Raw genomic sequence first — 27,505 nt, 5'->3', positions numbered from 1 at the left:
GGCGTACGGGCCATGCGCACAGGCCATGCGCACGGGGCGGGGTCGTTCCCTTATTCGCCATACTTGCACAGAAGCGCAGAGCAACAAACGCACTTACTGCAAAGGCACTGCTGCATTTAATATAACGGTAAGTCTCTTCAGTTCTCAGGCATTTGATGACACAGTTGTTAGAGTGGTTGTGTTCAAAGCACGTCGCTAATGATAACTTGTCAGGCTGATATTAGCCACATGCTCTGATTAGCTTGGCTCAATTGTTCCCAGCAAAGCAGCTAGCCACTTGTCTCCAGTCAGTCCCACCCTGTAGGAGAGAGGGCCGGCGCCAAGAAAAGTTCAGCCGCATTGTTTAAAACGAATGCGTCTAATAACAGGCCAGCTCCAAACGGTGCATTGCCGCTACTTTGGCAGGCTGTCAGAAGCCATAGGTTAGCCGGTTTCTGAAAACACAGCAGTCTACAGTGGTGCTGTTAGCTAGCTAGCTGTCACAGTCATGACCTGTAAGTTAATGTTATTGTTTTATCGCTATGGGGTCCACGGCACCTCTTCACAGCAGTCTTGGCACACCTGTACACCTGTATAATTCCCAAAAGCTCGTATCATTACAACTCGCACCTTTACAGGAAACATTGGTTTATTCGGTTACACTGATTTTTAGATGCTGTTCATTTGCAACTATGAGCCACAAAGGAACAGTAATCACAATGGCAGAACATCATATTTTCTCACTGCCTTTGTTTACACCTGTCTCATTAATGCAGGGAATTATCTCTGAGTTAGGCCAACAGAGGTTGAGAAAGACTGGAAGTTAGTGCCTGTCTGCTATGCTTTGTTATTGTTTAATACCAAAATAGATCTACCCAGAAGAGGGCAGGCAGACAGAAGAGGTAAACTTCAGTGAGGCTCCTAGTCTGTCAGGCTCCAGCCTCCTGTGCACTTCTTCTGTGTGAAGAAGAGGTTTCGAGCATTGTCTTTTTCAGTGAGCAGTTTGCTAGCTAAAGTCTGATTCTCCCCCTCCAGCTGGGTGGGGTGGGTCTGTCATATTGTGTTTCATTGCAACCCTAAAATGTCTTTGTGTTGATGTCTTCCATGACAGTGCTTGATAACTCTTACATTACTTATAGTCAACATCTTGTCCCTGTGAACATTTTGAACTGTAGAAATAGAGCACATATCATCACTAAGAGCAGAATGATCAAGAAATCAATACTTCCTTCAATGAATTTTAAGTGGCATGTCATAGAAAACAGAAATGTCCATAAACATCTTTCTTAAAGACCAGTGTCCTGATACTGCAGCCATGTGCAGGAAGTCTCCACCTAAAGAGAAGGGAAGAGGAACCTCTTGATTTTTGTCAGTCACAAAGGGTTTGAGGCCAGCAGTTGCATAATGCCTTCACTCTGAAGCCCCCTCCTCCCCCGCCATTTCTCCTGTCATTACAAACAGCCTTGATCTAAATTTTAGCTCTTGTGGATGAATCAAATTTAGTTATGTAAAACTATGGATTGCATTTCAAGATCAAGGGAATGTTCAATAAAAAAGATTTTGGGGTCCTTTGGTCCTCTGTGGTGTTATATGACCCCTCCTCTTCTGTGTCTACAAAGTCATTTCCATAGAGGTTGAATGATGTTTAAAGGCATATTCTTTTTATGTACCAGAGAACTTGCTTCTAATAAAATGTGTTTACATTTGATCTGAAAATCTCATGTTAGATTATCATTTAAAGAGACAGACCTCTGCCAAACACTAGAGTATACATTTGACTCTAATGGCAATTACAGCATTTTGCTGGTGCTTTCCAAGCTACGATTTAGTCGCCTAGTATTGCTTCCCTCATGTGTTAAAATTTGTGTGTAGTCTGGTATAGTAAGGTAGAAAAAGGGGAAATTTTGCAGGTTTTAGATTTTAACCTGTGCTCAGGTGCTTTTAAACTAAAGCTGCTTAGTGTGCTAGAGTTCACTGCTGTAGTGCTTACAGATATTCCTCCAACCTCTCTCCTGACCTGTCCAGATAGGCAGGTCACTGCCAGTATCTACATAATAATGTATTAATGACAGTTCATCTAAATAGATGTTGACTGAATGTTTGTTAGTATTGCTGAATGTTTCACTGGTGGGTTTGCTTCCATATTGAAATTTTGCAATGTTGATCAGTAATGGATATTTTTTGTTACATATAGAATTAGTTGTATACCCCTATTATTATGTGCTAAAACTTTCTTAATCGCTGTCATGTGTGCTGTGGCTGGAAGGCTGGCTGCAGAAAGCATTTAAATCCCTCAGTGGTTCTGGTTGCTGTGCTGTGCAAACTGATAAATGTTGAAGCTTTATTATGGCCTGACAGCTGTTTGGTGGATATGAAGGTAAAATTTGCCTTAAATAATTATGTTTCAGTTTAGCCAAATGCATGTTTACAACTAATTCATTGATTAATCAGGTTATTGTTTTGTTTCTATAATGTCATAAAATTGTGAGAGTTGCCCATCACAGTTTTGCAAAGAGAAAGATGACAAATTACAAGTACTTGTTTTGTCAGACCAACAATCTAAAACCTAAAGATATTTAGTTTAATATCACAGAAAATGACTTGGGGATTAATTGATTATCAAAGGAGTTGCACATTAATGCTTAAAAAAAATTCATTATCAATTAATCTGCTAGTAATTTAAATTTAATGCTTTATTATTACATTTATTATTAAATGTTTTGAAAAGAGTAAAAACCACCATCATAATTGACCTGTTTTGTCTTACCAAGCATCCAAAGCCCAACAAATCCAATGTTAAATTTACATTGATAATAAAGCAGCAATTTCTCAATTTGTGTGTCATTTTTGCTTAAAAATGACTAATAGTTTCAGCTCTTCAGGGATGCCAAATGTCCTCTGATGTATCTGTTCTCTGTAGGTCTTACACAGGCCCACAATACCATTTGTTCAGGCCAGCCGGATAGCTGCATTTTTGGCACTACTCTGAATGATTAGACTGCAAATGACCAAAGAGTTTACATCCTTTATTTACTCTGCTGTTTTTTCCACATTGCTGCAACTTAGTGTTGTGCACAGAGCTACTCTCAAGGTTTCACTTATGTGCTCAAAGTCTTGCTTTAATTATTTGCAGTTTTAAAATTGATGCACTAATGTGACCAAAGATAAACAGCGATCACTAAGATGTTGCAGGAGGGTGTAACTTTAAGCAACTGACAGAAATCACAATATGTGAGGTGTCTACACCGCGTTGTTTGAATCTTAACCAGGGACTCTAGTGGCTGTTTAGTACTGCATGTTGGATGGCCCTAATATGAATTTTAAGTCTTTGGCAAAACAGAGCACTTCCGTCTTTTGTTACCAATTGTGTATGAGCCAATGTTTCCAACACTATCTCCCTTAGCAAGGGATGATTCTGCCATATGCAAATCCAGGATAAACACACAGGTTTTTTTGCTATCATATGAACCTTTAACCCTTTCCTCTTTAACATTTATTGAAAATGCTTATTTTTCTTTTGAGTCTTCCATACTTCTCTAATGGGTGTTTTATATGCTTTTAGTTTAGATTTAGCAGGAAACTCCATAGGCATCTTGCTAAAAAAAAAATAGAACGATATTTTTTTAGTTTTTAAAAATGTGCTATACAATGTAATGAACTTGCTCCATAGAAGGAACAAGAGCCTGACAGAGAAACACCTGACTATTAATTAGATTTTTAAAAATTTGCCTGTGATCTAAATAATGTCTGGCCCCGTGAAAGCCCCTCGTCCACCCCTCAGGTACAAGCTCCATATAATGTGATGCATAACGTCTCGTTCGTGACTTTCGTAGTGGTGTTGATCTTATTTCAGAGAAATGTGTTGTGATGATATCACACAGCAGAGTTAGGTCATCAGCAGAATTAAACACTGCTGCTGCTGCCTTATCAGCACTACTCCTGAGCAGCTACAGATGCAGTAGGCTGGAGACTTTCCATCATATTCTGTGGTCACCTCCAGTGTTTCTCAACTTTTCCTCCAAGAGGCACGTTTCCATTAGGAATTCAAGAAGAATCCTCTTTTTTTGTTTGTTTGTCAAAACCCATCTGCTCTGCCTTCTCTAACATTCACCCACCATTTTTTCTCCTCCTGCACTCACTGTCTTCAGACATGGCTGAGGATGAGGTGACTCCGGAGCAGCTAGCAGCCATTGCAGCCGAAAACGAGGAGCCAGAACCGGTGAACTACAAGCCCCCGGCCCAGAAATCAGTGAAGGAGATCCACGAGCTGGATAAAGATGATGAGAGCTTACGCAAATATAAGGAAGCGCTGCTTGGCTCCGGGGTCACTGAAACTGGTAATGGTGTGTGTGTTTTTAGAGGTCAAGAAAGGAAAGAAACCAGAAATTAGTGATGGTCTATAATAGTTGACCAGTATACCCCTTCATAGGAGCTTTTGCTGGGGAAGAGGGCAGGAAACAAAGACTTGCAAAGAATTTGAACATTTAATTTGTACATGGGGTAACTGCAGAATCAGTGAAATTGTGGAAAGATGGATGGCAAAAAGTGACTGGTAAAATAAATGCACATATACATCCTTAATTTTGCCATGACTGCATGTCTACTGCTTTGGTATGACAGAACAATTTGTACAATTTCTTCTAAATCAAATAATACTAATGCTGTGCCCAGATGTTTCCTGACAACAGTGCCCAACTGGAGCAGGACAATAAATCCACACAGTAGTAGGAATTCCTGTGCACGCAAGCAAAGTCTAGATTATCTTCAACTATTAATAGTTGTTCATTATTAATCTCGACATCCCTTGTACTGGAATTCTTACTATTGTGTATAATCTCTGCAGGGAAATAGGTGAAGGTCAAGTAAAATAATATTATGTATATTATTAATATACTTATTAATATATTATTGTGTGGGGGTAAATAGGGTAAAGTGCTTTGAGTGCACTTGAGTGTAAAGGATGTTATAAAAGTCCGTTTACCAAGTCACAAAGTATCTTTCAGCAAATGCGAATACTATAAATGGTGGCATGAAGAGATTTGACGGCTAGTTTGTGTCACAGCATTTGTAAGCTTTACATTTGCATTTGGGATGAACAGAAAAGCAAAGCCTGATACTATACCACTGATAAAAGGCTGAGCTTCAATATGGGTTGTTTTTTTGTTTTTTTTCCCCCCAAATCATGCAAGCTAAATGTGACTGCCACAGGGAGTAGTGTGTATTCAGTGTGTGTGTGTGTGTGTGTGTGTGTGCGTGTGCGTGTGTGTGTGTGTGTGCTCACAACTGCCTGGGACCTAGAATTTATCAAATAACTTGAACCCATGATAATCAGTAATACAGCTTTGATTGAAAATTGGTTTCTTGGTTGGGACTGAGAACAATCTGAAGTTTAATTAATGCAGAGGTTGTCCCAACTACAGCAGTGCTGCCCTGATTTCAGCTCCCCTGAGTCATTGCATTCAGATGCCTGCTTCTTATGGTATGTGTGATGTGTAGGTCACTCTAAAACTCTTGTCCTCACGCTTCTACATAGGTGTTGTCACAGCATATACCTGTACAGTAATTGTAGACACCAACACTTTTTTGCCTGCCATCCTGATGTACACCAGCATCCTACACACATCTGCAGAGCAGGAAAATGTGTTTAAGAATGTCTTTATCTGTACTGAAATGTCTGTTTCTATCCATCTCAGATCCTAATACTCCCAATGTTCAGGTGACCGGGATGTCTCTGGTCTGTGAAAGTGCTCCAAGCCCCCTGGTTCTGGACCTGCAAGGTGAGTCAGACTGGTTTATACAACACAATTGAGATTTTTAATGAAAAGCCATTGAAAGCTCCAAATATTCATAGTCCAACAAGTCTTGAGTGAACAGCCAGAATCAACACATACACACAGAATCTTCCTCTTTAATTCCACAATATGCAAAAAAAAAAAAAAAAAAAAAAAAACCAGCAAGGAACTATATTTGTCCCAGTCAAACATAGCATCTCTGTACTACTTACAAATCACTTTTAATCTGTGCATGCCATGCTGTAGCTAACATGTAATTCACTGATCGCCTGCAGAGGTGGAAAGCTACAGATGAGGTACACAGACTGGATTTTTTTCTCTGTTTGGCTGATGGCTGTAAAAATGGACTTAGAATATTCCCAGTGATGTTCTAGTAGTTAAGACCTTCTGCCTCTCACTGCTCGTGCCCTAGATTCTGTCTCGATTTTATCCTTCCAGAACAGTCTGTCCTGTGACTCCCTATCCCCGCATCACTCTTAATTCTCTTACTTTGTTAGCTGAAAACCAATGTCTGGCCACTCTACAAAAAATTCCAAACTATTCAGATTTTGAGATTGTAGGATTTTGAAAGTTACAAATTATCCTTTTGTGATAATGATATTCAGCTTATATTGTAAATATTATAATCAGTATTGATTAGGTAAAAAAAAACATCCTGAAAAAAGGTCAGCTTTTCAACACAAGAACATTTTTGTTGGCAAAGACAACTACAGACAGAGATGGAAAAACTGAAAACAGTTTCTGTTGGTTGTTTAGCTGCCTTGGTGCACCCACTTTGTCTTATGCCTAACTTTTCACTCAGAGAGTTGCTTGGCCATGAGAAAGTAGTACATCAGAAACATGACTTTTTTTGGCGGGCTGAAAGCAAGACTGAATCTAGGTCCTGCAATCTTATTGCAGATAAAATGCCCCAGTATCTCAAAATATCTCTTCTGGATTTATTCTTTTAAAGGCTCTATTCCACCCCTCAGTATAGTGCTTTCAGCAGTGTTCATATGGTTGAATCCTTTTGCACACTGTTAACATTGAGCTACACGTAAGAGCATTTTTTTCAGGGCTTTTGTGTTGGGTTGCCTTTGAATGCATATAATAATGGAGCCAACAAACCCCCAAAGTCACCTGAATGACTGAAATTGCTGAACAGTTGTATAGAAAAAGAGAGATTTTAAATAGAATGAAACTTTGTTTTTGGGTCAAATGCATCTTTCTCTTGCTAAAGTTGCAGTAAAAGCCTGATGGGAATGAGTCACACAAAGCTAGTCAGGGTGTATGATCAGTTCCAGTAAAGGAATCAGAGCAGCCTCTGTATAACAAACCCATCTGGTGTTTGGAAGAGTAGAGCACGTATCAGCAAACATCCAGGAACTAAAGCTCAAATCAAAAGCCTGATGTTAGAGGTCTGGGAACTACAGACAAACCACATGGTCAGCACCCAAGGGGCTACCAAATACTTTTAGAGGCCAGTGGGACCTAAATGTATTCTTATCATGGTTGTAATATAATTTAGTTCTCTACAGCTTCAATGCAAATACAGAAGTCAACAACTTTTATTGTCATTTCAAACACATACAGTGAACACAGTGCAACAGCTGCCTCTCTTCCCTGCCATAAATGGGCATGTGATTGGTAGATGAACATTTCACAGGTTTTGTTGGCTGTAGTCATTTCTCCTGTTTCTACTGACCATGCCCATTTTCTGTTAAAGTGATGGAGGACAAAGTCTTTGTTTTTCTCTAGACAGTGTTTCCTGTTAAGCTGCTATGGAAGAGAAGCAACAGAAGAGGCAGTTTTATATATTAAAAAACAGAAAGCATAAAAAAAGACACTTATCACTCCAGGCTCATCACATTTTAAAATTTTCTTAACTATCAAAATTCTATACAGTGATATTTGTCCATGGATACATTGCAAACAGCATACCTTTTAATGGTGTCAGTGTGTGTGACACAAACAAAAACAAATAGAGATAAAAAAAAAAAACAACATTCGGCTTGTAGCCCACAGTTAACTCACATAGGATTACTATGACATGCGGTTTTGGAAGTGACAGTTGTCAGTTTATGGACTCTGGTTTATCAGGTAAGTGCAGGTGTCAGGGTCCCTGTAGTGATACAGCCCAGTCACATTTACAGTTACAGCAGCCTGTGTCAAACACTCTCACATATATGTTCTTCACGCTAGTGATGTGTGTTACATATTAAATGAAATGTCTGTCAGCGCTCCTTTAAGTTTCCTTGTGAAGCACTTTGTAGTCCCTGAAGGGTTTCCTATTACTAATCACTGACAGTTCATTATTCTCTCTGAAGCCAAACAAGACAGATGAAGAGCTTCCCATTTTATTGGCCAATCAAATGAAATGGATGGTGGACTGACACATGACAGCAAACATTTAATCAATTCCTGAAAAACATGTGATCAGATTCTGATATCTGAACAAGCTATAGTTAGAGGAGACTGGTATAGTTGACAAATGGCAGGAATTACTGGGCAAGAAAAAATTAAAGTTGCTTGTCCTGGAGTCTCCTAATGACCACTTTGCTCTAACCAAGATGAATTGTGCATCATTTTTCCCTTTTGGTTTCTTATAGGAGACCTGGAATCCTTTAAAAAGCAGGCCTTTGTTCTGAAGGAGGGGGTTGAATACAAAATAAAGATCAGCTTTAAGGTGAGAGCAACTGTAGCTAGAGCTAAATACAGTAAAACGGTTTGATTGTGTCACTGTCTCTGTCGTTGTTAAATGCTGCCATTAAGGCACAGCTTAAAAATATTGGCTTCCACTCATTACTTAATAATTGTGAAAGTACCTTGCTGCTTCCTGAGACTGAATATGTCTAGCAAGTCTCAGCAGAAAAAATGTGAAATACCAAAAAGACAGTCAGAAATACAAATAACACTCCATGTGGGTTTTCTCTGTTTAAATAAATTAATTTTTTAAAAAATTTTATACAAGCCATTTTCCCTCAAGTGTTTCTAAAGATTGAATCTATTTAATAAAATATAGTGTTGTTTTGGCAATTGTCTTGAACAATGTTTGTTTCTTTAGGTGAACAAGGAGATTGTTTCAGGTCTGAAGTATGTGCAGCACACATACAGGAAAGGAATGAAGAGTGAGTGAACAAATTCTCTTGACCTGTTTAAAACTATGTTAAGAAATACTCCAGTTTTTCACTTTGTTGGCTGCAGTGACTGGAATGGAGCTCTTGCTGAAAAGTGGCACAGCTGAATGTTGAGTTGTCAGTTAAGCATGTGGAAATACCAGCAACAATCTTAATCTCATTATTTTTCAAATCCAGTCAAGTGAAGAAGCATCTCCATTTCACCTGGGAGCCCTGGAACTTTTAGTAATTTGAAGGAGAAAGTCCACACACAGAGTAATTACTGGTCCCTGTTGTACACAAATGCAACTTCTAACTGTCCTTTTTCATTTGTTAACAGTTGACAAATCGGAATACATGGTGGGCAGCTATGGGCCCCGTCCCACTGAATATGACTTCCTGACCACAATGGAGGAGGCTCCTAAAGGTGTGCTAGCCCGCGGCAACTACGTCATCAAGTCCAAGTTTACCGATGATGACAAGCACGACCACCTTTCCTGGGAGTGGAACCTCAACATCAAGAAAGACTGGAAAGACTAAAAGAGGCCTTTGTGCTTGGGGGAGGGCGGCGAAGGAATCAACGTCCCTCAGCCCTGCACATCCCTCAGCCAGTCCCCACATCCCTGCCCTGTGTCCATTTCAGCCTTCTTTGTTTTTCCTTTGTTGTGCATTTCATGCTCATGCCTCATGCCTTAGTTCAAGCCTCGCTGTCTCAACACCCCTGCATTCCTCCCACCTCTGTCATCACCAGTAGCAGCAGCAGTAGCAGCAGCCCCCAGCTCTCTCCATCAGTCCGTCCATCACCTTCCTACCTGGCCAAATGTTTCATTGGTTGCACGTGAGTCACCTCTGTTCACCAACCTGCCATCACTCATCCACCCCCACTGAGCTGTGCCATGTAGCACACTACTCCCTCACACCCCAGCCCTCTTCTTTTCTTTTGTCCTGTTGTTTTCGCTGCTTGAAGAGATTAACCCTGCCTTTCACCTCTCCAGGATGGTGTCTTCCTCTCTCAGTATGACGTACATGTGGAAAAGCAACTGTACAATCAAGTTTTGTTTGCCTTTTTTATATAATTGTATCAATGGTTGTGTAATGTGATTGTATTCACATCACTGTTAATCAGCTGTTGTGTTCATAGCAGGCCCCACCACATCCACTTACTCCCTTGTGCTACAATTCTGCATTTTTTTGCTTGCCTACTTGCTTGCTGTCTTTTGATATATTTACCAGTACCTGCCTTGTAAAAACAAATCACTCAAAGCTGCTCCACAGCGCCTCCCTCCCTTCCATAAATGTACTCGCCCACTCCCATTTAAATGGGGACTCGGGCCAAAGTCATTAAGGGAGTAAAAGTATAAGGGTCAAAAAAAGCTGCCTTATGTGTCAACTAATGTCTGAACTTCTTAATGTCTATTTAGCATGCCTTGTGTGTACGAGCAGTGCTTGCTATCAAGTATTCTGTATATCAAGGGCTTATTCTCGCTACCAACTAATATGTAGCCCTGTTGTAGTGGAGAGTTTATACAGGTTACTCAGATGCAGGTCTGCACACGCCCACTGCCCCCCAGAATAAACTTACCTTGGAGCTGGTTGGGGACTGAATGTTCAGAATTGGAGAAAAGAAACCAAACCCAGTGAAAACCAGTATTAGCACTCTTGTTTCTTTTAGCCTTGAGGCCTTAGTACCAACTATGATCATGTAGAGGAAAACAGCAACAAACATGTCTTTTTTTCTTTTTTTTTTAATTTCTTCTTTCCCCTTTGCCTTAATGTACATCATTCCCCTTCCCCGTCCATTTAAATTGCTTCGTAACTTTATCCTACAGTCAGGAGATCCCAAGTGTGGAGGAGTCATAGCAGAGAAAGCACAGGAGGAGGCTGAGCCCGGCACCGTCTGCTGCTGCCTGAGACCTCGATGGTGTCTGGGCTCATCCACAGACAGATGCTGACACTGAAGAGAAAACTGACCAGGCCTTCAGCATTTCTATCCCTTGACTCTCTCAGAAAGAGACATCAGTCACATGAAGCATGACGTGACACTACGAGAGAAACATGCTCAGTATTTAATGAGAGGAGGGTTTTAAAACACTGATCGCTAACATTAAATTGACGTCAGCTTGTACTGTACCAGAACATATGGATGTAAAACTTTTTTTTTGTTTTGTCTCTTATGATGTTGATAACTATGTTTTCTTGCTCCATACATTCCTTCACATTGTACAGTTTCTATGAAAATGCTGGCATGCTGGTGGGGTTGTATATTCTATCATCATTTGTGATTGCTCTTCTCAGTCAATAAAGATTTTGCTCAACTTGTCCTCTAATATTGTGGTATTTAACCAAGTTGGAGTAATGTATTTACCTGGACAAGCATGACTGTTCAAGGCCAACACCACATCTTATACAACATTTATACAAAGTTAGAGATATTAACTAGACTGGGACATTTTCACAGCTGAAACGTTACAGTGCTCTCTGGTGAGCAGACCATAGAGTTTCAAATGTTTTTAAGATGATCTCAAAATATTTAGAAAGTAAAGCATTTTGGTACTGCACCACAACCTACATGTTCCCACTAAATCCACCATTAGATAATATTTACAAATATGTATCAACAGCTTCACACTCAAATGACAAAATGTTTACAAGAATTTTACTGTTGTATCAACTTAAAAAAAAGGCTCTGGCGATTTCTAAAAAGAAAATGGTCACAAAGAAAAAAAGCAGAACCTTAATAATTTATGCCCATACTCTGTTTATACTTAACGTGTACATTTGCCAAAGCAAAATAGAAATATTACTTTACAAATGCATATTGAAAGGCACAGCATCAAAATGCTATTTGACATGCAAGTTTTTTCTTTAAAACTATAGAGTAAACATTCTGAAGTTGACCCATCTGGCCTGTCTGTTGAACAATAACAGCTGTCCGTCACAGGGTGAATACTTAGCTTAGGGGCTCTTGCTTTCAGAAGCGTCCAGTCAAAATGGCAAAGTGAAATTACTACCAACTTACAGTACTAAGAATAGAGCATGTGTTTCATACTCTCTTGAAAGCTCCGATGTTTGTCACAAATACTTTCTGTAAAAATCCGCTAGAACATGAGCTGGGTCTGACGTTCATGATTAGCACCCAAGACTGTCTGTCCTTCATACAACAGTGACCACGACTACACTTTTCCATCACTGTCAGGACAGATGGCCCCTGCACATAAAATATACATATTAAATATACATTCAGAGGCGCAGGGAGAGATGAGCATGCAAATCTGGTCTACCTTTACAGCGGTTGGCCTAAACGGACAGTATCGATTCATGGCTCATCCTGAGAAACAATGACCAATTTGAGTTTTCCCCAAATGGCATGCAAAACTGGGAGTGGTTTTTGGCACATGTACGTCTTTTTTTTTTTTTTTTTTTTTTTTTGTCTTTTTCTAGTAACCACCCCCCTAACATGTCTGTTTCTTTATTTCTCTTCACTTTCAGAGAAAAAGAAAGCTAACTCAAACATTACTGTGAGCTCTCACTGTGCATGGCTTTAAGTTTCTTAATACGGAATTCATACAAAGGATCCAAGAAGCAAAGCACATAAAATATTCCAGTTAAAAAATACAACAATATAAACTTAATATAAAAGTGGATGTGAACACGAACATCCCATCAGTCCACAGGAGGTGCAGTTCAGCTTGTTATACAGTAGATGTGCCAAAATAAAAGGCCCAAACACTGGCTAATAACCCTGATTTCTAAATGTTGTTCCAGTTACAGTTGAATGTGCTTTGCAGATGTTTGATGCTGCATCTCTCTACCTGGTTTTTGTCTTGTGAGTGGGGTGAAGGAAAATACTTTATATCCATGTAGGGTCTTTTTTTTAGTTCATCTTGAGAGTTTGCTGATGACTCGAATGAGGGCGGCGTTCTCATCCTTGAGCCTCTGGTTGTCTGCTCGGAGATCCCCCAGAACCTACAGAAATATTATTAAAATATAACAGTAGCACAGCTTGTTCTGGTGCTCTTATTTCTTCAGTGCAGCTCCTCATATATTTCACAACATAGTTAACAGGACATTCTACACTGCTGCCTACTTGCTTTATCCTCAACCGATGTCATTTTCCTGTCAAAGAAATAAATAAACTAATTTCTGCTTAGAAATCTACAGAATGTACTCAATCATGTGAACCAGGCTACCTGAGAAACACCTATAATGAAACATATAATACCCTCAACCCTTTAAAATATTACTTTAAAAGTGTCACTATACGTTTCTGACAGCAATACTGCTTACATAGCTGATATGCCCACTGTAACATAAGTTATGCTACATTAGTAGTTAAAATTGAAGTAAACATTTACAGTACCTTCAGCTCATCCTCTAGTTCTATTGCTTTCCTCTGGAGGGCCAACTTCTCCTGTAAAATGTGTGAAAAACATATGTATTAATATAAATAAGATCCAGGTTCTTGCTGTGTTTCTAACAGCTTGGCTTCATGTACTACTAAATGTGTAGAGCTCTTAACATCTGCTCATTATCTTATACGTTGTATTTGTGGTTTGCTGCTGGAATAAAGCGGACTCACAAATCTCTCCAGTTCCAACAGAGCCGGTCTGTCTGTGCTGCTCTCTTGACTCTGTCAGAGTGAAACAGTGTTCATTTATCATAGTCATCAAAATTACTACAAACTGCTACAACAACTATAGGGGAGACTGAATCAAAGAAATTCAAAAGAACATTCTGCAGACTCAAGACGTGACAGCAAATGGCAACGAAACAACCCAAAAATTAAAGTGTAATATGAAATTTGTAAATGACACTTCTATAACTTGTAAAAGATGTATGCTTTTTAAAGTTCATATTTAAAAATCTGCAGAAGCTAAAAAAAAAAAAAATCATTAATGAATAAATCATTGACTCAATGAATCAAAGGGTGGTTTCCGCTGCTGCCTGAATCTGCATGCTGTCCTTGCTATGGCTGACTTAAATGTCAACACCCACATAGCATCCCTCTGCTCATAACATCACACACAGCCTTAAAGGTCAGAGACAGCAGCAAACCTGCCGAACCTGTCGGAGTCTCTCCAGCTCCACTTTGTTTTGGCTGAGCAGCAGCTCCATCTCCTGTAGCTTGTCCTTCAGAGACAGGTTCTCCTGCAGTACCCTAAAGTACAGCTATATGCATGGACACACAACACAACACAAACTGTCAACAACCTGAAGATCAAAGCCCCATATGTGCACATGATTTCTGTTCACTTCTCTCTAGAGCTCTCTGGTGTGTTTTGTCGATGTGTTTTGCATGATCTATACACGTACCGTCCTGTAGTCAGCAGACAAGTCTCCCAGTTGACTCACACTGCAGACACACATAAGAGACCTTTAAAGTCCTGCCAGGGACTCCTCCACACCCCCACAGAAATATACAAATATAAATCTGCCCTTTGCTTTTACATTCAGGAAATAAAAACTACCATTTTGTTAACCCATTCATGGAAGACAAGTAGGCGAACACACAAATTCCCCACTGTGCACAGCTCAAAATCACAATTTTTTAGGCAACATAAGTCATAACCTCCATCCATCTTTGTTTAGAGGAAATGGGAAAGTAGAATGAATGCATACAAAAAAAAAAAAAAGAACAGAGAATTATTCTGGGTTTTTTTTTTTTTTTAAATTTTGTTCAGAGAATAGACTGAGAATAGACTATACACAGCACTGCTTGTGTATAGGTCTCTTTGAGGCTCAGCACCACAGTACATCTCAAGACATTTTGGTGCCATATGAACCATCTCGAACTATGAGATGGGGGCAGGCCTTCTGCTCGTGCCCAGAGTCAGGACTAAACAGAGAGAAGTAGCGTTTCAGTTCTACGCAGCTAAAATCTGCAATAGTCTTCCTGGTGATGCTAGACAAGCCTCAACTCTGACAATGTTTATGTCCAAGCTAAAAACTTTTCCTTTAAGCTCGGTATAGGACAACTGAAAGCGTTTTATCTGCACTCGTTCTCTTCTAATTTTATTTTAAGTTAATTTTTTATTCTATTTCCAATCTATATTTTACTGTTTTATTTACATTTTTGCCTATGTAAATAAACTTGCCTTGCTCGTCTTTGCAATATGTGAAATTTAAAAAAAACAAAAAAAACAAAGGAATTTCAATGAAATACACAAGAATCATAGCAGTGACACTTACATTGAATAGCTGTTACCGTTTGTGTCGTCTAAATTACCGTCCTCTTCTTCATTCTTGAAAAACATAAAGTTCACATTTTCAGCTGCATAGCTTGTCAATGAACAAGTACGTCTATGTAAAATAACACAGCAGGACAGGTCGTTTCACATACTGTAAATACTGTAAATTCCATGTTCAAAGATGTCTACAGTCTCTACATATCTAAAATGTTGTTTCACTAAATATGACACTTTTACCCATGAAACCTTTAGTTCAATTCAATTCAATTCAATTTTATTTGTATAGCGCCAAATCACAATACAAATCATCTCAAGGCACTTTACAAAAACTAAAACTAAAACCCCAACAAATCCCTTATGAGCAAGCACTTGGCGACAGTGGAGAGGAAAAAACTCCCTTTAACGGAAGAAAAAACCTCCAGCAGAACCGGGCTCAGTTTGGGCGGCCATCTGCCTCGAACGGTTGGGGTGAGTGGATAGAGCAGACGGCTTTAACCATCAGCCTTTTCTTTTACTTCTTATTAAATTGTTAGTGTTGTTGGACAATATGTTAGTGTCATATATAGTGTATTTCTGCTTGTTTTACAATACTGATACAGATAATATATTGACCAGTATTATATTATATTATATTCATATAATATAATACTGGTCAACAGTGATGTCCTCAAACCTATAGTAAAATATTCAAATTTCTACTTTTGTACAGCCAACAGTACATAGCCCAATTTTCATTTCATTTACTATATATGATGTAAAGCAAATCCTCCTGTACAGTTTGCTGAGATAATTATGACTACCAGCAGGTAAAGCTTTTTAAGATGCATTATTCAGTGAAAAAATAAAAGTGCCTACTATGTGTGAAACAAACCTCTCCATGGCTTAAGCCAAATCTTCTGCCTAATTGGTGATGAACTCTGTCATGTTTGTGAAGATTTATGGCTGTTTCTTACCTCTCCTCCCAGGTGAACGATGCCAGTGGAGCGTCTCTCCCTCCTCCCTCGCCTCCTGTCCTTCACTCCCAGACGCTTCTCTGCCTCTGGCTCCATCTGTTTCACCGGGTCTGTATCTGAAACACAAGATTTCAGACAGAAAATACTCTTTGGGTATGGGGCAATTTTACTACAATTTTACAATGTCCTTTGACAGCGGGCAGCACTGTGCGTGTGTGCGTGTGTGTGTGCAGCACTCGGCTTCCACTGCAGGCAGAGTGGGCATGTCAGCTGTTTTATATGCTTATGTCCTCTGTAAGCTGCAGGCTTAGTCCAACCACAACTTTTAGTGCTCTCCCTGACTGTATACAGCTTGTATAGAAAGCAGGGGTTTGACAGGTCGTTTCACCAAGGCTGTATCTCACTTCATAACTGTTCTAAGCTCGATTACGTTCTACATGTTCCTTTGTTATTTTTTTAGGGTCAGCCATTTAACTACATGTTGAGGTCTGGGTCCAATGCGTTCAGCTCGGCTTTGTTCAGTTAATGTTCCAGCAGGTTAATTTTGAAAATTGACCCGGTGAGTTTACTGAGCTAACAGACCTATTAGTGAAAACATGGTGTGACTCAGCGACATGCAGTACCAGATGAGGAACTGCTTAGTTCCCTATGAAAAAAATAACAACAACAAAAAAAAAACAAACAAACAAAAAAAAAAAAGGTAGAGTGGAGTGCAGGAAGAGGTCATGAACACGTACACAACAGTATGAGTATGTAGTGAATTTTGGAAACCACAACTTGCTGTGGCAAAGAACAACTTATTTTGTAGAGCTGCATTTTCACTCACCCCTTTCAGCAGGTGTGACAGTGACAATGGGGCTGACATGCTGGATGTTGCTAGACAGAGGTTCTGCAGCTTGAGTCACAGTCTTCTCTGCTTCTTTCAGGTCTGTTAGTGTCACACCCTGCCAGCACAGAGCAAAGGCAAAACCACTAAGACACCTCATGGTGCTATTAGTTTCATTATGAAAAGGTGCGACTTTTCCACAGTACATACTGATGCGGTGCACCAAGTTATACTTTAGTAGGTGTGTAAAATGTTTGTCTGCTGCATTTACAGTAGTTGCACAAATGCTTGAGATTAGGGTTGCAAAGAATGACTATATTAAAAATCAATACATCAGTTGATTATGTTCTCAATTAATCTGACTTTAAAAAAAAAGTATATATATAAAAAGAAGTCTGTTTTCAATTTTCTTGTCAAAATATTAACCTTAAACAAGAGTTTACTACACGTATAATCAAAAAAAAAACTTGACATTTAAAAACATTTTAAATTTTATTAAATTATAAGGTCAGTTGTTTACTAAAATTTCACATTTAAAGCAAAAGTGAGTGGTGCATTAACCCTGACGAAGTGACATGTTTTCAGACATACACTTGAACATTTCTCTCTGCAGCTCAGCAAGTATGTACATATATTCAATTTTTATCCATTAGTTGTTGCAGCCCTAATTGGGATTGTTACGTCAAGAAGGGGACAAAAATAGCGGTTGTCTGAATATCTATCTTTCTGATCATATGTAAACAGAAACAGCAATGTGCATTTATGTAAAAAGGTTGTGGCTGTAAAATAAAAAAAAATATTAAGTACAATACAGACTCCAGATCCATGTCATTCAATAAAAATACCCAAAACTGAACAATGTGTGACTAATAAATGTGTGAATAAAAAATGCATTCAGTCTATACCCTTCTGCCTGTGAGTAGTAATCAGTACCTGTGTGGAGCGGCGAGACTGGCGCAAGCGGCGAGAGCGAGCTTTCCTCTGGGACTCAGACTCTTCATCTCTGACTGGAGCCTGGAACCTAGACGCATACACATCCAAAAATGATATATTGTATATATATTTGAACCATTTTATGCACATGTAGCCATTTGAAATTGTAAAAAGAAAATTAACACTTTAAAACTGTATTAAAGAAAGTAGCATAATTAAAGTGATACGATACACTGAATATGAGTGTGTTTTTTTGTTGTTGTTTTCTCACTTGCGCTTGTCAGAGTTGAGGTTGTTTGGACTCTCAGCTGTGGCATCCCTTGTCTGAGGAGTAGGCTGAACTCTAGCTGTGCGGTTTGCCTTGTCTTGCTCCTTCTCCTCCATCTCTTTCTCCTCTGGTGTCTGAAGAACATCAGAGAAGAGAAAAAAGACCAGAGGACCATCTTCATTTTTATTAGCTCTTGCTACTTCAATATTTGGAATTATCACCCTGGTGGGGAAATTTTAAATAGTGTCTGCATAATGTTGAAGTTAATCTTTTTAGTTGACATGCTTTAGTTCAGCCTAAAGCCTCCACATCTGAGGTTTTGACATGTCTTCATCAGGTGCTGTTGAAATGCTATCTGGAATCAAACATTCAGATTACTGTATTTTCCGGACTAGGAAAGGAAGTCACACTTCTTTTACTCCTCTAGCTTGTAGTGCGACTTATATGTCTATATTTACATTAATTTTACAGCTGAAACAAAGTTTAGAGTGAGTGTCGGCATTCAGGCAACCCGAGTGAGAAGTAGGACACGTGGCTTGACACTTCGTCTGACACTCCTCACATTAAAAAAAAAAAAAAAAAAAATCTGTCATTATTTGAATATGTGATCCATGATTACTTTGCAAGCAAGGTGGATGAGTGGTTAGCATTGTTGCCTCACACCAAGAAGGTTCTGGGTTCGCAACCCGGCCTTTCTATGTGGAGTTTGAATGTTCTCCCTGTGCTTGTGTGGGTTTTCTCCAGGTACTCTGGTTTCCTCCCACAGTCCAAAAACATGTATGTCAGGTTGATTGGTGACTCTAAATTGCCCATAGGAGTGAGTGTGAGTGTGTGAGGTTGTGTGTCTCTATGTGGCCCTGTGATGGACTGGTGACCTGTCCAGGGTGTACCCCTGCCTTTCACCCAAAGAGAGCTGGGATAGGCTCCAGCAGTTCCCTGTGACCCTGGTTACAGAATAAGCGGGTATAGAAAATGGATGGATGAATACTTTGAACTTCTCTCTTCTCTTCATTGGCCAAATGATATCAGCACTTTTGTCAGCTGATGTGAATTGTGCAGTTATGAGTGTCATTGTGAATAATGTAACAATATACTTAAAAAAAACAACAAACTTAAACTCAACAAATTGCATGAAAGGAGAACTCCTCCCTATGTAGATTTAAAAGGGTCATTCTAAGATTAAGAAAATGCAATGGCTTGTATTTTCCAGTGATTACACATTAATGACAACATATTTCAGGTCACTATATTCCATTAGATTCCAATAGATTTCTCTAAATATTACACACTGAAATTTTATTTATGTTCTGCCATTTTTACCTTATCAGCAGGGCTGGCTATAGATGTGGTCACACTCTCAGTGTCCGGACTAGACACGATGGAGCTTTCTGGGAAAAGAGAACCAGAGTCTTTTAGAATGAGCAAATGACACTTATTACCAAGAACATAGCGCTCACAGTCAGACCACTAGACAGCAACTGGTTTACCAGGACTACTATCTTTCTCCTCGCTCAGCTCCAGCTCTCCTGTAACGCCCCTCTCTTTAGACTGGTCTTGCACGTTCATCTTGTCCTTACTGCTCATCCTGCACACGGAGCTCCTGGAAGCATAAAAAAAGGGACAGATGTTGACGGTGAGAGACCTCATAGAGTAATACTGTCCAAGGCTTTCGGCTCTGTTTGCACATCACCTTTAACTGTATACTGTGGCTGAACAGGTGCCATCAAACTACAAAAACCCTCCCACTAGATCAATCCAATAGGCAGCATGCCCTTGGCTGTCATCTTTGGGATGAGGGCCATTGTTTGCTCTGCAACTTCTTTGGGTGACAAAGCTGTTTGAGTGTTGATCTGTTGACTGCATCCCACCTCCTGCTGGACGCCTCGCCTTCAAATGGCTGTGCAGAGTTGTGATGTCCTAACTTAACCTGGCAGAGCTTGCATTACATGTTTCTGCTATTTGGCGCTGTAGTAAAACGATGCATTGAATTCATAATTGCGTTATTTCAAGGTGCTGGTAAATAGCAAAGGAAAACAGCAATTCTAAGTTTAAGACAAAAAATAGTCACATAAAATATTAGATTTTTTTATTTAATAACTATTTGAATATTCAAAAATGATTGCCCATCCATAGTTGAGGCTTAATAACTGTCAGGGGAGACTGCCTTTAGTGTTTCCAGGAAGAATATACTTAATTCAGGATAAGTTACATATAATACTAACCTCCGCCGCTTATTTTGTGCATTTGCAGCAGTCGAGCCTTGTTGGTTTTGCTTGTCTAATATGGACCTTTCATTACGCCACTGATGGAGAAAGAGAAAGACACAGCAGCCAGTAATCAAGACAACAACCTTTCCAAATTACACAAGGTAAACGCATATAATTCCAGAAAAACACATTCTCACATTGGCTTGTTTTTTAGATAACTCCTCCAGCAGCTCCTCAACACTCTCATCAGCTACATCAAACGGTGTCTGACCCTGCAGAATTTAAAACCTAATCATTAAATGCAAATAAACTGGAAAACATTAGTGACATTAGATTTACAGTATAATGCTCTCATGAAAAACACAACATTCTGTCATGACACATGCTCTTTATATAAATGAAATAACATGCTTGAATTTGAAGACACTCATATGATAGCTAGATAGAAAAGTTTCCATTATTTTTTGGGGCTCACCGCATTGCTGCGGACCTCCATATTGCACAGCTGTTCAGCCAGAATGCGACAGGCCTCCCCCTGACCCCAATGTGCAGCTGCATGGAGAGGCGTCCAGCCATCAAAATCCATAGCTGACACATCCAGCCCACACTGACACAGTATCCTGGAGAACACAAGAGCAAGGTGTCAACGGCAGAGCAGGAGGAACTTTATGAGACAATGTAAACCAAATATACACAAAACAACAATGGCCTGGATGACTAGGTTTTCCTCTGGCTATTTAATTCTAGGCAAAGAAAATAAATATGGCATTTTAGTTATAGAGTTACTTCAGGGCCTCTAGGTAGCCCTTGGCTGCAGCCACATGCAGTGGGGTGGCCCCAGTCCTAGGGTGGTGTACGCTGGCAGGTACGCCTTCAGTCAGCCAGGCTCTGGCATCCATCATGATCTGTTCCTCCTCCAGCCGCTTAGCTGCCTCTACGTCCACACCTGGAGACAAACAGAAAATGTCAACATGTAGCCCTTGTTGTATCTGTGTGCCCAGTGTAAGTGTGCACATTGAGTGAGGGTGCAAAAACATTTACTGTTAATGCAACAGAATATACACTAAAAAGAAACAAAGACCTTTTATTAAGCACAAACATTTTTTGGAAAGGCGTGCAGAGTTCTTAAAAAATATTACTCACCCTGTCTCATAGTGTAATCCTGAATAAGGGACTCAGTGGTTTCATCTGAAGCAATGTCCAGAGGAACATCACCATCACAGTTCACAGCAGAGAGAGACGCACCTTGCTGCAGGAGGAAACTGACCAAATAAACAAAGACAAAGTGTGAAAACTGCAGAAGCATTTGCAAAGTCTACATAACAGCCCTACCTTTAACAGACCACCTATTCCTGTCATTGACTCTGTTTTCAGGTGCAAATATGTTAACTCTTGAAAAGCTTGCCCAAAAGGCATTTTTCAAAAAAAGGAAAAAAAAGACCATCCATCCATCTTCTATACCCGCTTTTTCCTGTTCAGGGTCACGGGGATCCACTGGAGCCTATCCCAGCTCTCTCTCGGGTGGAAGGCAGGGGTACACCCTAGACAGGTCACCAGTCTGTCGCAGGGCCACATATAGACACACAAAGACAGACAACCTCACACACTCACACTCACTCCTACGGGCAATTTTAGAGTCACCAATCAACCTGACATGCATGTTTTTGGACTGTGGGAGGAAACCGGAGTACCCGGAGTAAACCCACGCAAGCACAGGGAGAACATGCAAACTCCACACAGAAAGGCCGGGATGCGAACCCACGACCTTCTTGCTGTGAGGTAACAGTGCTAACCACTCAGCCACCATGCTGCTCAAAAAAAAAAAGACCATGCAAAACAAATTCTTCAATTCTTTAATCTTTTGGTTTGCATGCATTTGTATGCCAGACTAGCCCACTCATGCCTTAGCTGACTTGTCACCCTGACAAACACGGCAACAATGTTAGTATTGTTGAATAGAGAAATGCTCTGGCACCCACGCTGCACTCTAACATCCACACAGTGGTAGAGTACTCTATCAGCTGTTACACTGACATATTCTACTACCCGGAGAGACAAATGCTACACACTCTGCAATTTCAGGATGGCCGCAGGAGGCAGCGACATGCAGCGGTGTCCATCCTTCACTGTCAACCTTGTTCACTTTGGCACCATGCTTCAAAAGGAAGGTCACCATCTCCATGCTGCCATCTATGCAGGCCTGTGTGCAAGAAACAGAAGTGAAAATAATACAGATGCAAATGTTTTTTTTTCAGTGGCTAATAATTTAAGTGAAAACTCAGAAGGAGAAACTGCCTTACCTGGTGGAGAGCAGTGATTCCATCAGCATTAGAACAGTTGATAATTTCTTCCACATCCTCCCCATTTCTACTTTTGGCATCTTTGGCTTCTTTAAGCATTGCCTTGGCCTCCTCCGTGTCTCCACTGGCACAGGCAGCAAGGAACTCTGCAGCCTTGTCAAACCTCACCCTTTTCCTAAATACAGGGCACACAGGCAGTTCGGTGATTCGATTGGTTAGTCGCTGCTGCTGGTTTGCCACTTTAAGATGACAAATCATTGTAGAATAGGTGGTTTTTATATACAGCATTTACAAAATAAACACCTTATAGCAGAGTTCATTAATCCTGTAGGAAAAAGTGAGCACACCATCAAGCAACATTATACGTTTATAATATACATTTTTGGACACAGGTGGAAGACCGTGGTAAGAAATAAGATTTGTCAGGCTTTTGATAGACAGAAAATTCTTACTGTGAGAGTGCTTCATCAGTACTTTTGAACTTTTCATGGGATTTGGTGGCAATGCATGTACTGCAACTATAATCCTTTAACTTGGGGTTTTCTGAAATTGCAGTTTCTTTGGGGCTGTCACACAAATGATCACCTGTACCAACACTGACTCAAAGACACTTGATGGCTCAAGTGCTCTTGGCTAATTCAGTTGATGTCATCATAAATAAAGGCTTTTCATAGCCAGTATTCAAACTGCTGCTGCATTTAGGGCAGATGGATCATCCACATTAGGGTAATACAGTCATCCTAACATTGGGTAATATAGGGCAAAGTGTCATCTTAGAAACAGGATGACCTCTGCTTGCATTCTTGGCAAATGTAATCTAGGACTCAAAATCATATGTGCGACAGCAAAAACTGTATGAGCAAAGTCAATGTTAGAAGAAGACCTACAGTGCTTGCTGCTTAGCTCAGGCTAGCATCAACACAACTCCTGTCCTACAAATGCTGACATGTTGTCCACCCACTTCATTCCTATGTTAGCACAGATGTTGGGGCCGAGCTGGCTGTCGGCTGGGTGTTACTGTGTAGCCACTGAACACAAACATTTTCTTACCGTCGTTTGAGGAGGGGACTGATTTCATCTCTCACTAGCTCGTCCCTCGGCCGGTCGCTGAGTTCGGCCTCGGGCTCCCCTGTTGTATCTTCGGCATCGCCCCGCCACCTCCGCCTGGGCACGGCCGACGCTTTGTCGGTGCAGGAGCCGGCCCAGCGTTTTAACTGCTCCCGCCGCTTGGTCCTCGCCGAGTCCCCCATTTATCTATACGAGGAGGACTGTGTTTTTAAAAAGAAAGCGTCTAGGAGCAAGGAAAGACACACCCTCCATGTGTATTCTTTCACTTCCTGCTTCTTGCTCTGATGCCGGAGGAAGCCTCTGCTCGTGCCCGTGGGCGTCAGGACCGCGCAGCGTTGCGCAGCCCCGTCCAAAGATGGCTGCTGTTTTGTTTCGTACTAGGGTTTGGAGAGGAAATGGTGATGTGGTTTCATGTACATACAATAATACTGAACTTCCTGTTAATGTGGTTATTCAGAAAAATTGAAACCAATGGCTGTATTATATTTCAGGTATTCGTCATTAAAATGGGTTCACAGGTGTCCATATGAACACTGCAAAGGTTTTTGGTTGCTTTAGATAAAAACTCCTCCTCTTTGATGAATGCTGATGAAAATTCCTAAATCCAATTTCAATGTAAGTAATAGGGAAGAAAATCCACAGGCCTTTGTGTTAAAATACATTCTAAAATTGATATATGCTAATATGTGACTGGGCAGCAATGTGGCTTGATGGTTAGGTATGAGTGGTTGATCATTTCTGTAGGGCTGTACATTTTTTTCACCCTTCACTTACATTGAATGGTCATTAAGAAGTGATCTGTTGATGGCCAGTATGAACAGGATGAATGAATAAAGCAAAAGAGTCCTGTTTTATTGTCCATGTGGCCGTCTAAATATTGTTTTAAGCTAGACTTCAACAACTGTCAACCTATCCTTTAATAAGAACAAACCCTTGGACTGCAGTCTTAGTAAAACATCTCTCTGGCTGATGAGTCATTTACATGCTTGTAATTTCTCTAATTTACAATTGTCATTAAAAGTCACAAGTTTGAAAGTTCCTGTTTGAAATCTTCTCTTCGCTGTCTGTTGCATCATCAGCAGAAGTCAGATACTCTGGTCAGAGGTCACAGCTCATTGGAAAGTTTCCTGATGAGATAAAGCACTAAAATGCAAAAAAAAAAAAAAAAAATCTATGATAGGGAGGATAAAGGCTAGAAAAATGTGTTTTTCACAACTTTCTCAACCAAAACATTCTTTTTTATTATGGCTTGTAATTTCTTACAAATTATTCATTAAACATGAATAAAGCCATTGGTTACAGCTTCTATACCTTTAATAAATTGCGCCTTATTAGAACCCTGTGCCAGATTTTTTCAATTATTGGTCTAATGTAAATTTTGAAGCCTTGGGATATTGAAAGCATTTATGTGCAAAGTTCTTCCTGTTTGCTTCCTCATGTGGCAACAGCACAACCAGCCAAAGATGACAGTAAGCAACAAATAGAATGCATTTTTTCTAAGGTTAAATTTGCTTTGTGTCTTAGGGCAGTACACGCAATGTAATTCCTCCTCCTTTGCCAAGCATGCCTTCATTTAGCACTGCTCAACTCATTTTTTATTTATTTATTTATTTGCTTCTTAGTGTGGTAAATGTTGCAATAAGTCCTGTTTCTGTGGTTTGTACACTGCTGATGGCCACCACACCCTCTGAGGCGCTCTGGGTTAGCAGAAGAGATGCAGGCCTTGCCCAAAATACCCAGATGAAATCAACTTTAAGAAACAGGTGGGTGTAGGCTTGTATAAAAAGTGCCACAGATGACAATTACACATATTATACCTCTAAGAATTGCATGTTATTTTTTTATGTATGGTCTGAGGGTTTGCAGGCCTACAGCATTTTATGCACCCTGCTTTATGGCTTTTAAACCTTGAATTTATCATCAGCTCATCTTTCCAGAAATGCACACTGGCCTCAGTGGTGTAGCAATCAGGCTTGTTTAAAACAATCAATTGTAAATCAGCAATGCTAACTCTGAGCTAGCATGTAAACATTCCAACTTGTACACAGGGTCAAATTCCATGTCACATTTTCCCCGGGACTCTGTGTGTAGAGCACTACCACTCAACAGTGCATGACCAGCAAAAAAAAAAAAAAAAAAAAAAAGAGAGAGCCACTGACTGAAGTAAGTAAATATATTTTACTTGTGTTTATTAGTGCTGTTACAATCTTGGACTACATCACTTGTTATTCTTGTAGTAGTTTATGACACTGATTTCTCTGTACTGGTGGGAAGAGCAGCATTCTTCCAAAAGATATTCCTCAAACGATGTTTTGACAGAGGTGTAGGAGAAAGAGCACTCTTGCCCTGCAAAGAGGACAAGCTTTTACATTCATTTATTCACACATGGTCAAAAACTGATTAGATGAAAACGATCTCTATTATGTATTTTCACCTGCATCTCATGTGTCAAGTCTGTGACAGTGACAGTTCTTGATGTTACAGTTGTTGCTTTTCTGCAACTCCTGCATTCCCTTATGGAAAAAGTGATTAAAAACATTGCAAATCTATCACATAACTTTAAATTGCTATCTCCCATGGCCCAGAATGTTCTGGATAACAGTACCTGCAACACAAGAAAGCAACTCCAAAACAATTTGATTTCATTATGTGCTTTCAATTCCACTTTCATGTCCAGTCTGAAACAGCAAATTACACATGTTGTTCATGCATGAATGTTTCAGAATGTCTCCACACAAACACACCGCAGCACATGCAATCCCACCTCACACCCTAACCCGGCTGGCACGAGAGTGGCTAGCAGAGGACACACCGAACTTAGATCCTGCTGGGGTGTGTGTGGGGTCACAAGAAGTCGAGGCAAGGCTGCTGTGTAAAACACCACACAGCATCCTGGCAGGGTCCCCCTTCTTCACAGCGGTTTTCACTGAGGTCGGCTGCACTGTCGACTGGATTTACCAGGAGGGAGCTAAAATTGGTAGGCACTGCACATTTTATTCCTTACCAAGAAGTACAAAATCCCCAGATAACTGTCAAACAGGATCCATTAAATAACAACAAAACAATAAAGCAAATCTCATTAAAATGAGACTAACTAAAAAAATACAACTAAAACAAAACCTTAAAGATATTGTTAAAAAGTAAAACCAATATGACATGTATTTTTACTATATGCTTCCCAGCTGTTAAATCTGGAAACCCGGGGAAAACTATCCCATTGCGGTTTACAGATCAAATATATAATCATATTTGAGTGTTTAGATTTAATTTGAATGAAGGTTTATGTCAAGACTGGGCATGCCTCATGAACTCATGTAGTAATGAGTGGAAGAGCTTAATACTAGTTTTGTTTTATTCACTGTTACTAACACTGCCAATTTTCTCGGTATTGTTTGATTTCATTCCTCTTTGGTGTTTTACCACTGCAGGTCCAGATGCTGTCACATTGACTGCTGTGGTGAGAGGATCAGCAAGGTGCCTCCTCCTTGGGGAAAGGCCGGCTCTTAACTGCCTGGCCCGGGCCTCAGGCATCGCCACCCGTTGCTGTCAGCTCCAAGAAATGGCCATGGTGGGAGGATGGCATGGAGAATTGGCTGGCACACGCAAGACCACACCAGGCTTCCGTCTGGTTGAGAAGTATAGCATGCTGGTTGGTGGCATATCCACGCACAGACATGACTTGAGTGGAATGGTGATGCTGAAGGACAACCATATCTGGGCATCAGGAAGTATCACAGAAGTGAGCAGCTAAAAATGCATCCTCTTACACCTAATTACAAAATGAGACTCGAAATAGAAAAATCTAAGCCACTAAATTATGAATACTGTATTCAGTTGAGATTGAATTTCAGTTGTTTGTAAAATGATGATATTATTGTGACCTGTGCTTGTATAGA

General features: G+C 40.1%; 3 protein-coding genes across 7 annotated transcripts in view; 1 reads left to right on the top strand and 2 right to left on the bottom strand.

Annotated features, from left to right (window-relative positions):
• The first annotated feature begins 7 nt into the window (after positions 1-7).
• On the top strand, positions 8-11,181 carry LOC113127711 (rho GDP-dissociation inhibitor 1-like). Of its 2 annotated transcripts, none has more exons than XM_026302417.1 (6): positions 8-127; positions 4,128-4,316; positions 5,673-5,756; positions 8,360-8,436; positions 8,815-8,878; positions 9,207-11,181. In XM_026302417.1, exons 2-6 carry the CDS (start codon positions 4,130-4,132, stop codon positions 9,404-9,406), a joined length of 612 nt encoding a protein of 203 aa, XP_026158202.1. In that variant the 5' UTR covers positions 8-127; positions 4,128-4,129; the 3' UTR covers positions 9,407-11,181. The 2 variants fall into 2 exon arrangements, with proteins under 2 accessions (XP_026158202.1, XP_026158201.1); XM_026302416.1 differs by having other exon boundaries at positions 4,128-4,322.
• A 423-nt stretch (positions 11,182-11,604) lies between these two features.
• Positions 11,605-23,928, bottom strand: ppp1r12c (protein phosphatase 1, regulatory subunit 12C). 2 transcript variants are annotated; one of them, XM_026302413.2, is made up of 20 exons: positions 23,592-23,928; positions 22,542-22,716; positions 22,311-22,441; positions 21,385-21,503; positions 21,028-21,187; positions 20,717-20,861; positions 20,439-20,513; positions 20,257-20,336; positions 19,522-19,634; positions 19,355-19,422; positions 18,038-18,168; positions 17,767-17,854; positions 16,834-16,951; positions 16,008-16,123; positions 15,056-15,108; positions 14,180-14,219; positions 13,922-14,035; positions 13,446-13,496; positions 13,227-13,277; positions 11,605-12,832 (listed from the first exon to the last, which is right to left on the bottom strand). In XM_026302413.2, the coding sequence occupies exons 1-20, from the start codon at positions 23,789-23,791 to the stop codon at positions 12,746-12,748; spliced, it is 2,115 nt and encodes a 704-aa protein (XP_026158198.1). In that variant the 5' UTR covers positions 23,792-23,928; the 3' UTR covers positions 11,605-12,745. The 2 variants fall into 2 exon arrangements, with proteins under 2 accessions (XP_026158198.1, XP_026158200.1); XM_026302415.1 differs by having other exon boundaries at positions 13,931-14,035; positions 23,592-23,791.
• Positions 23,929-27,026: 3,098 nt separating this feature from the next.
• LOC113128549 (uncharacterized) overlaps positions 27,027-27,505 on the bottom strand; it is a 28,656-nt gene continuing 28,177 nt past the window's right edge. The window contains exon 11 of one of the 3 annotated variants that reach the window (XM_026303962.2): positions 27,027-27,306. In XM_026303962.2, coding sequence (XP_026159747.1) covers positions 27,133-27,306 — 174 coding nt within the window. In that variant the 3' untranslated portion in view covers positions 27,027-27,132. The remainder of the gene's footprint in view (positions 27,307-27,505) is intronic. The other 2 variants (XR_003295519.2, XR_003295520.2) reach the window with 2 other exon arrangements.

The sequence above is a fragment of the Mastacembelus armatus genome, chromosome 1 (genome assembly GCF_900324485.2).
Source record: "Mastacembelus armatus chromosome 1, fMasArm1.2, whole genome shotgun sequence".
NCBI lineage: Eukaryota > Metazoa > Chordata > Actinopteri > Synbranchiformes > Mastacembelidae > Mastacembelus > Mastacembelus armatus.
This window is presented reverse-complemented; position numbering and strand designations above follow the sequence as displayed.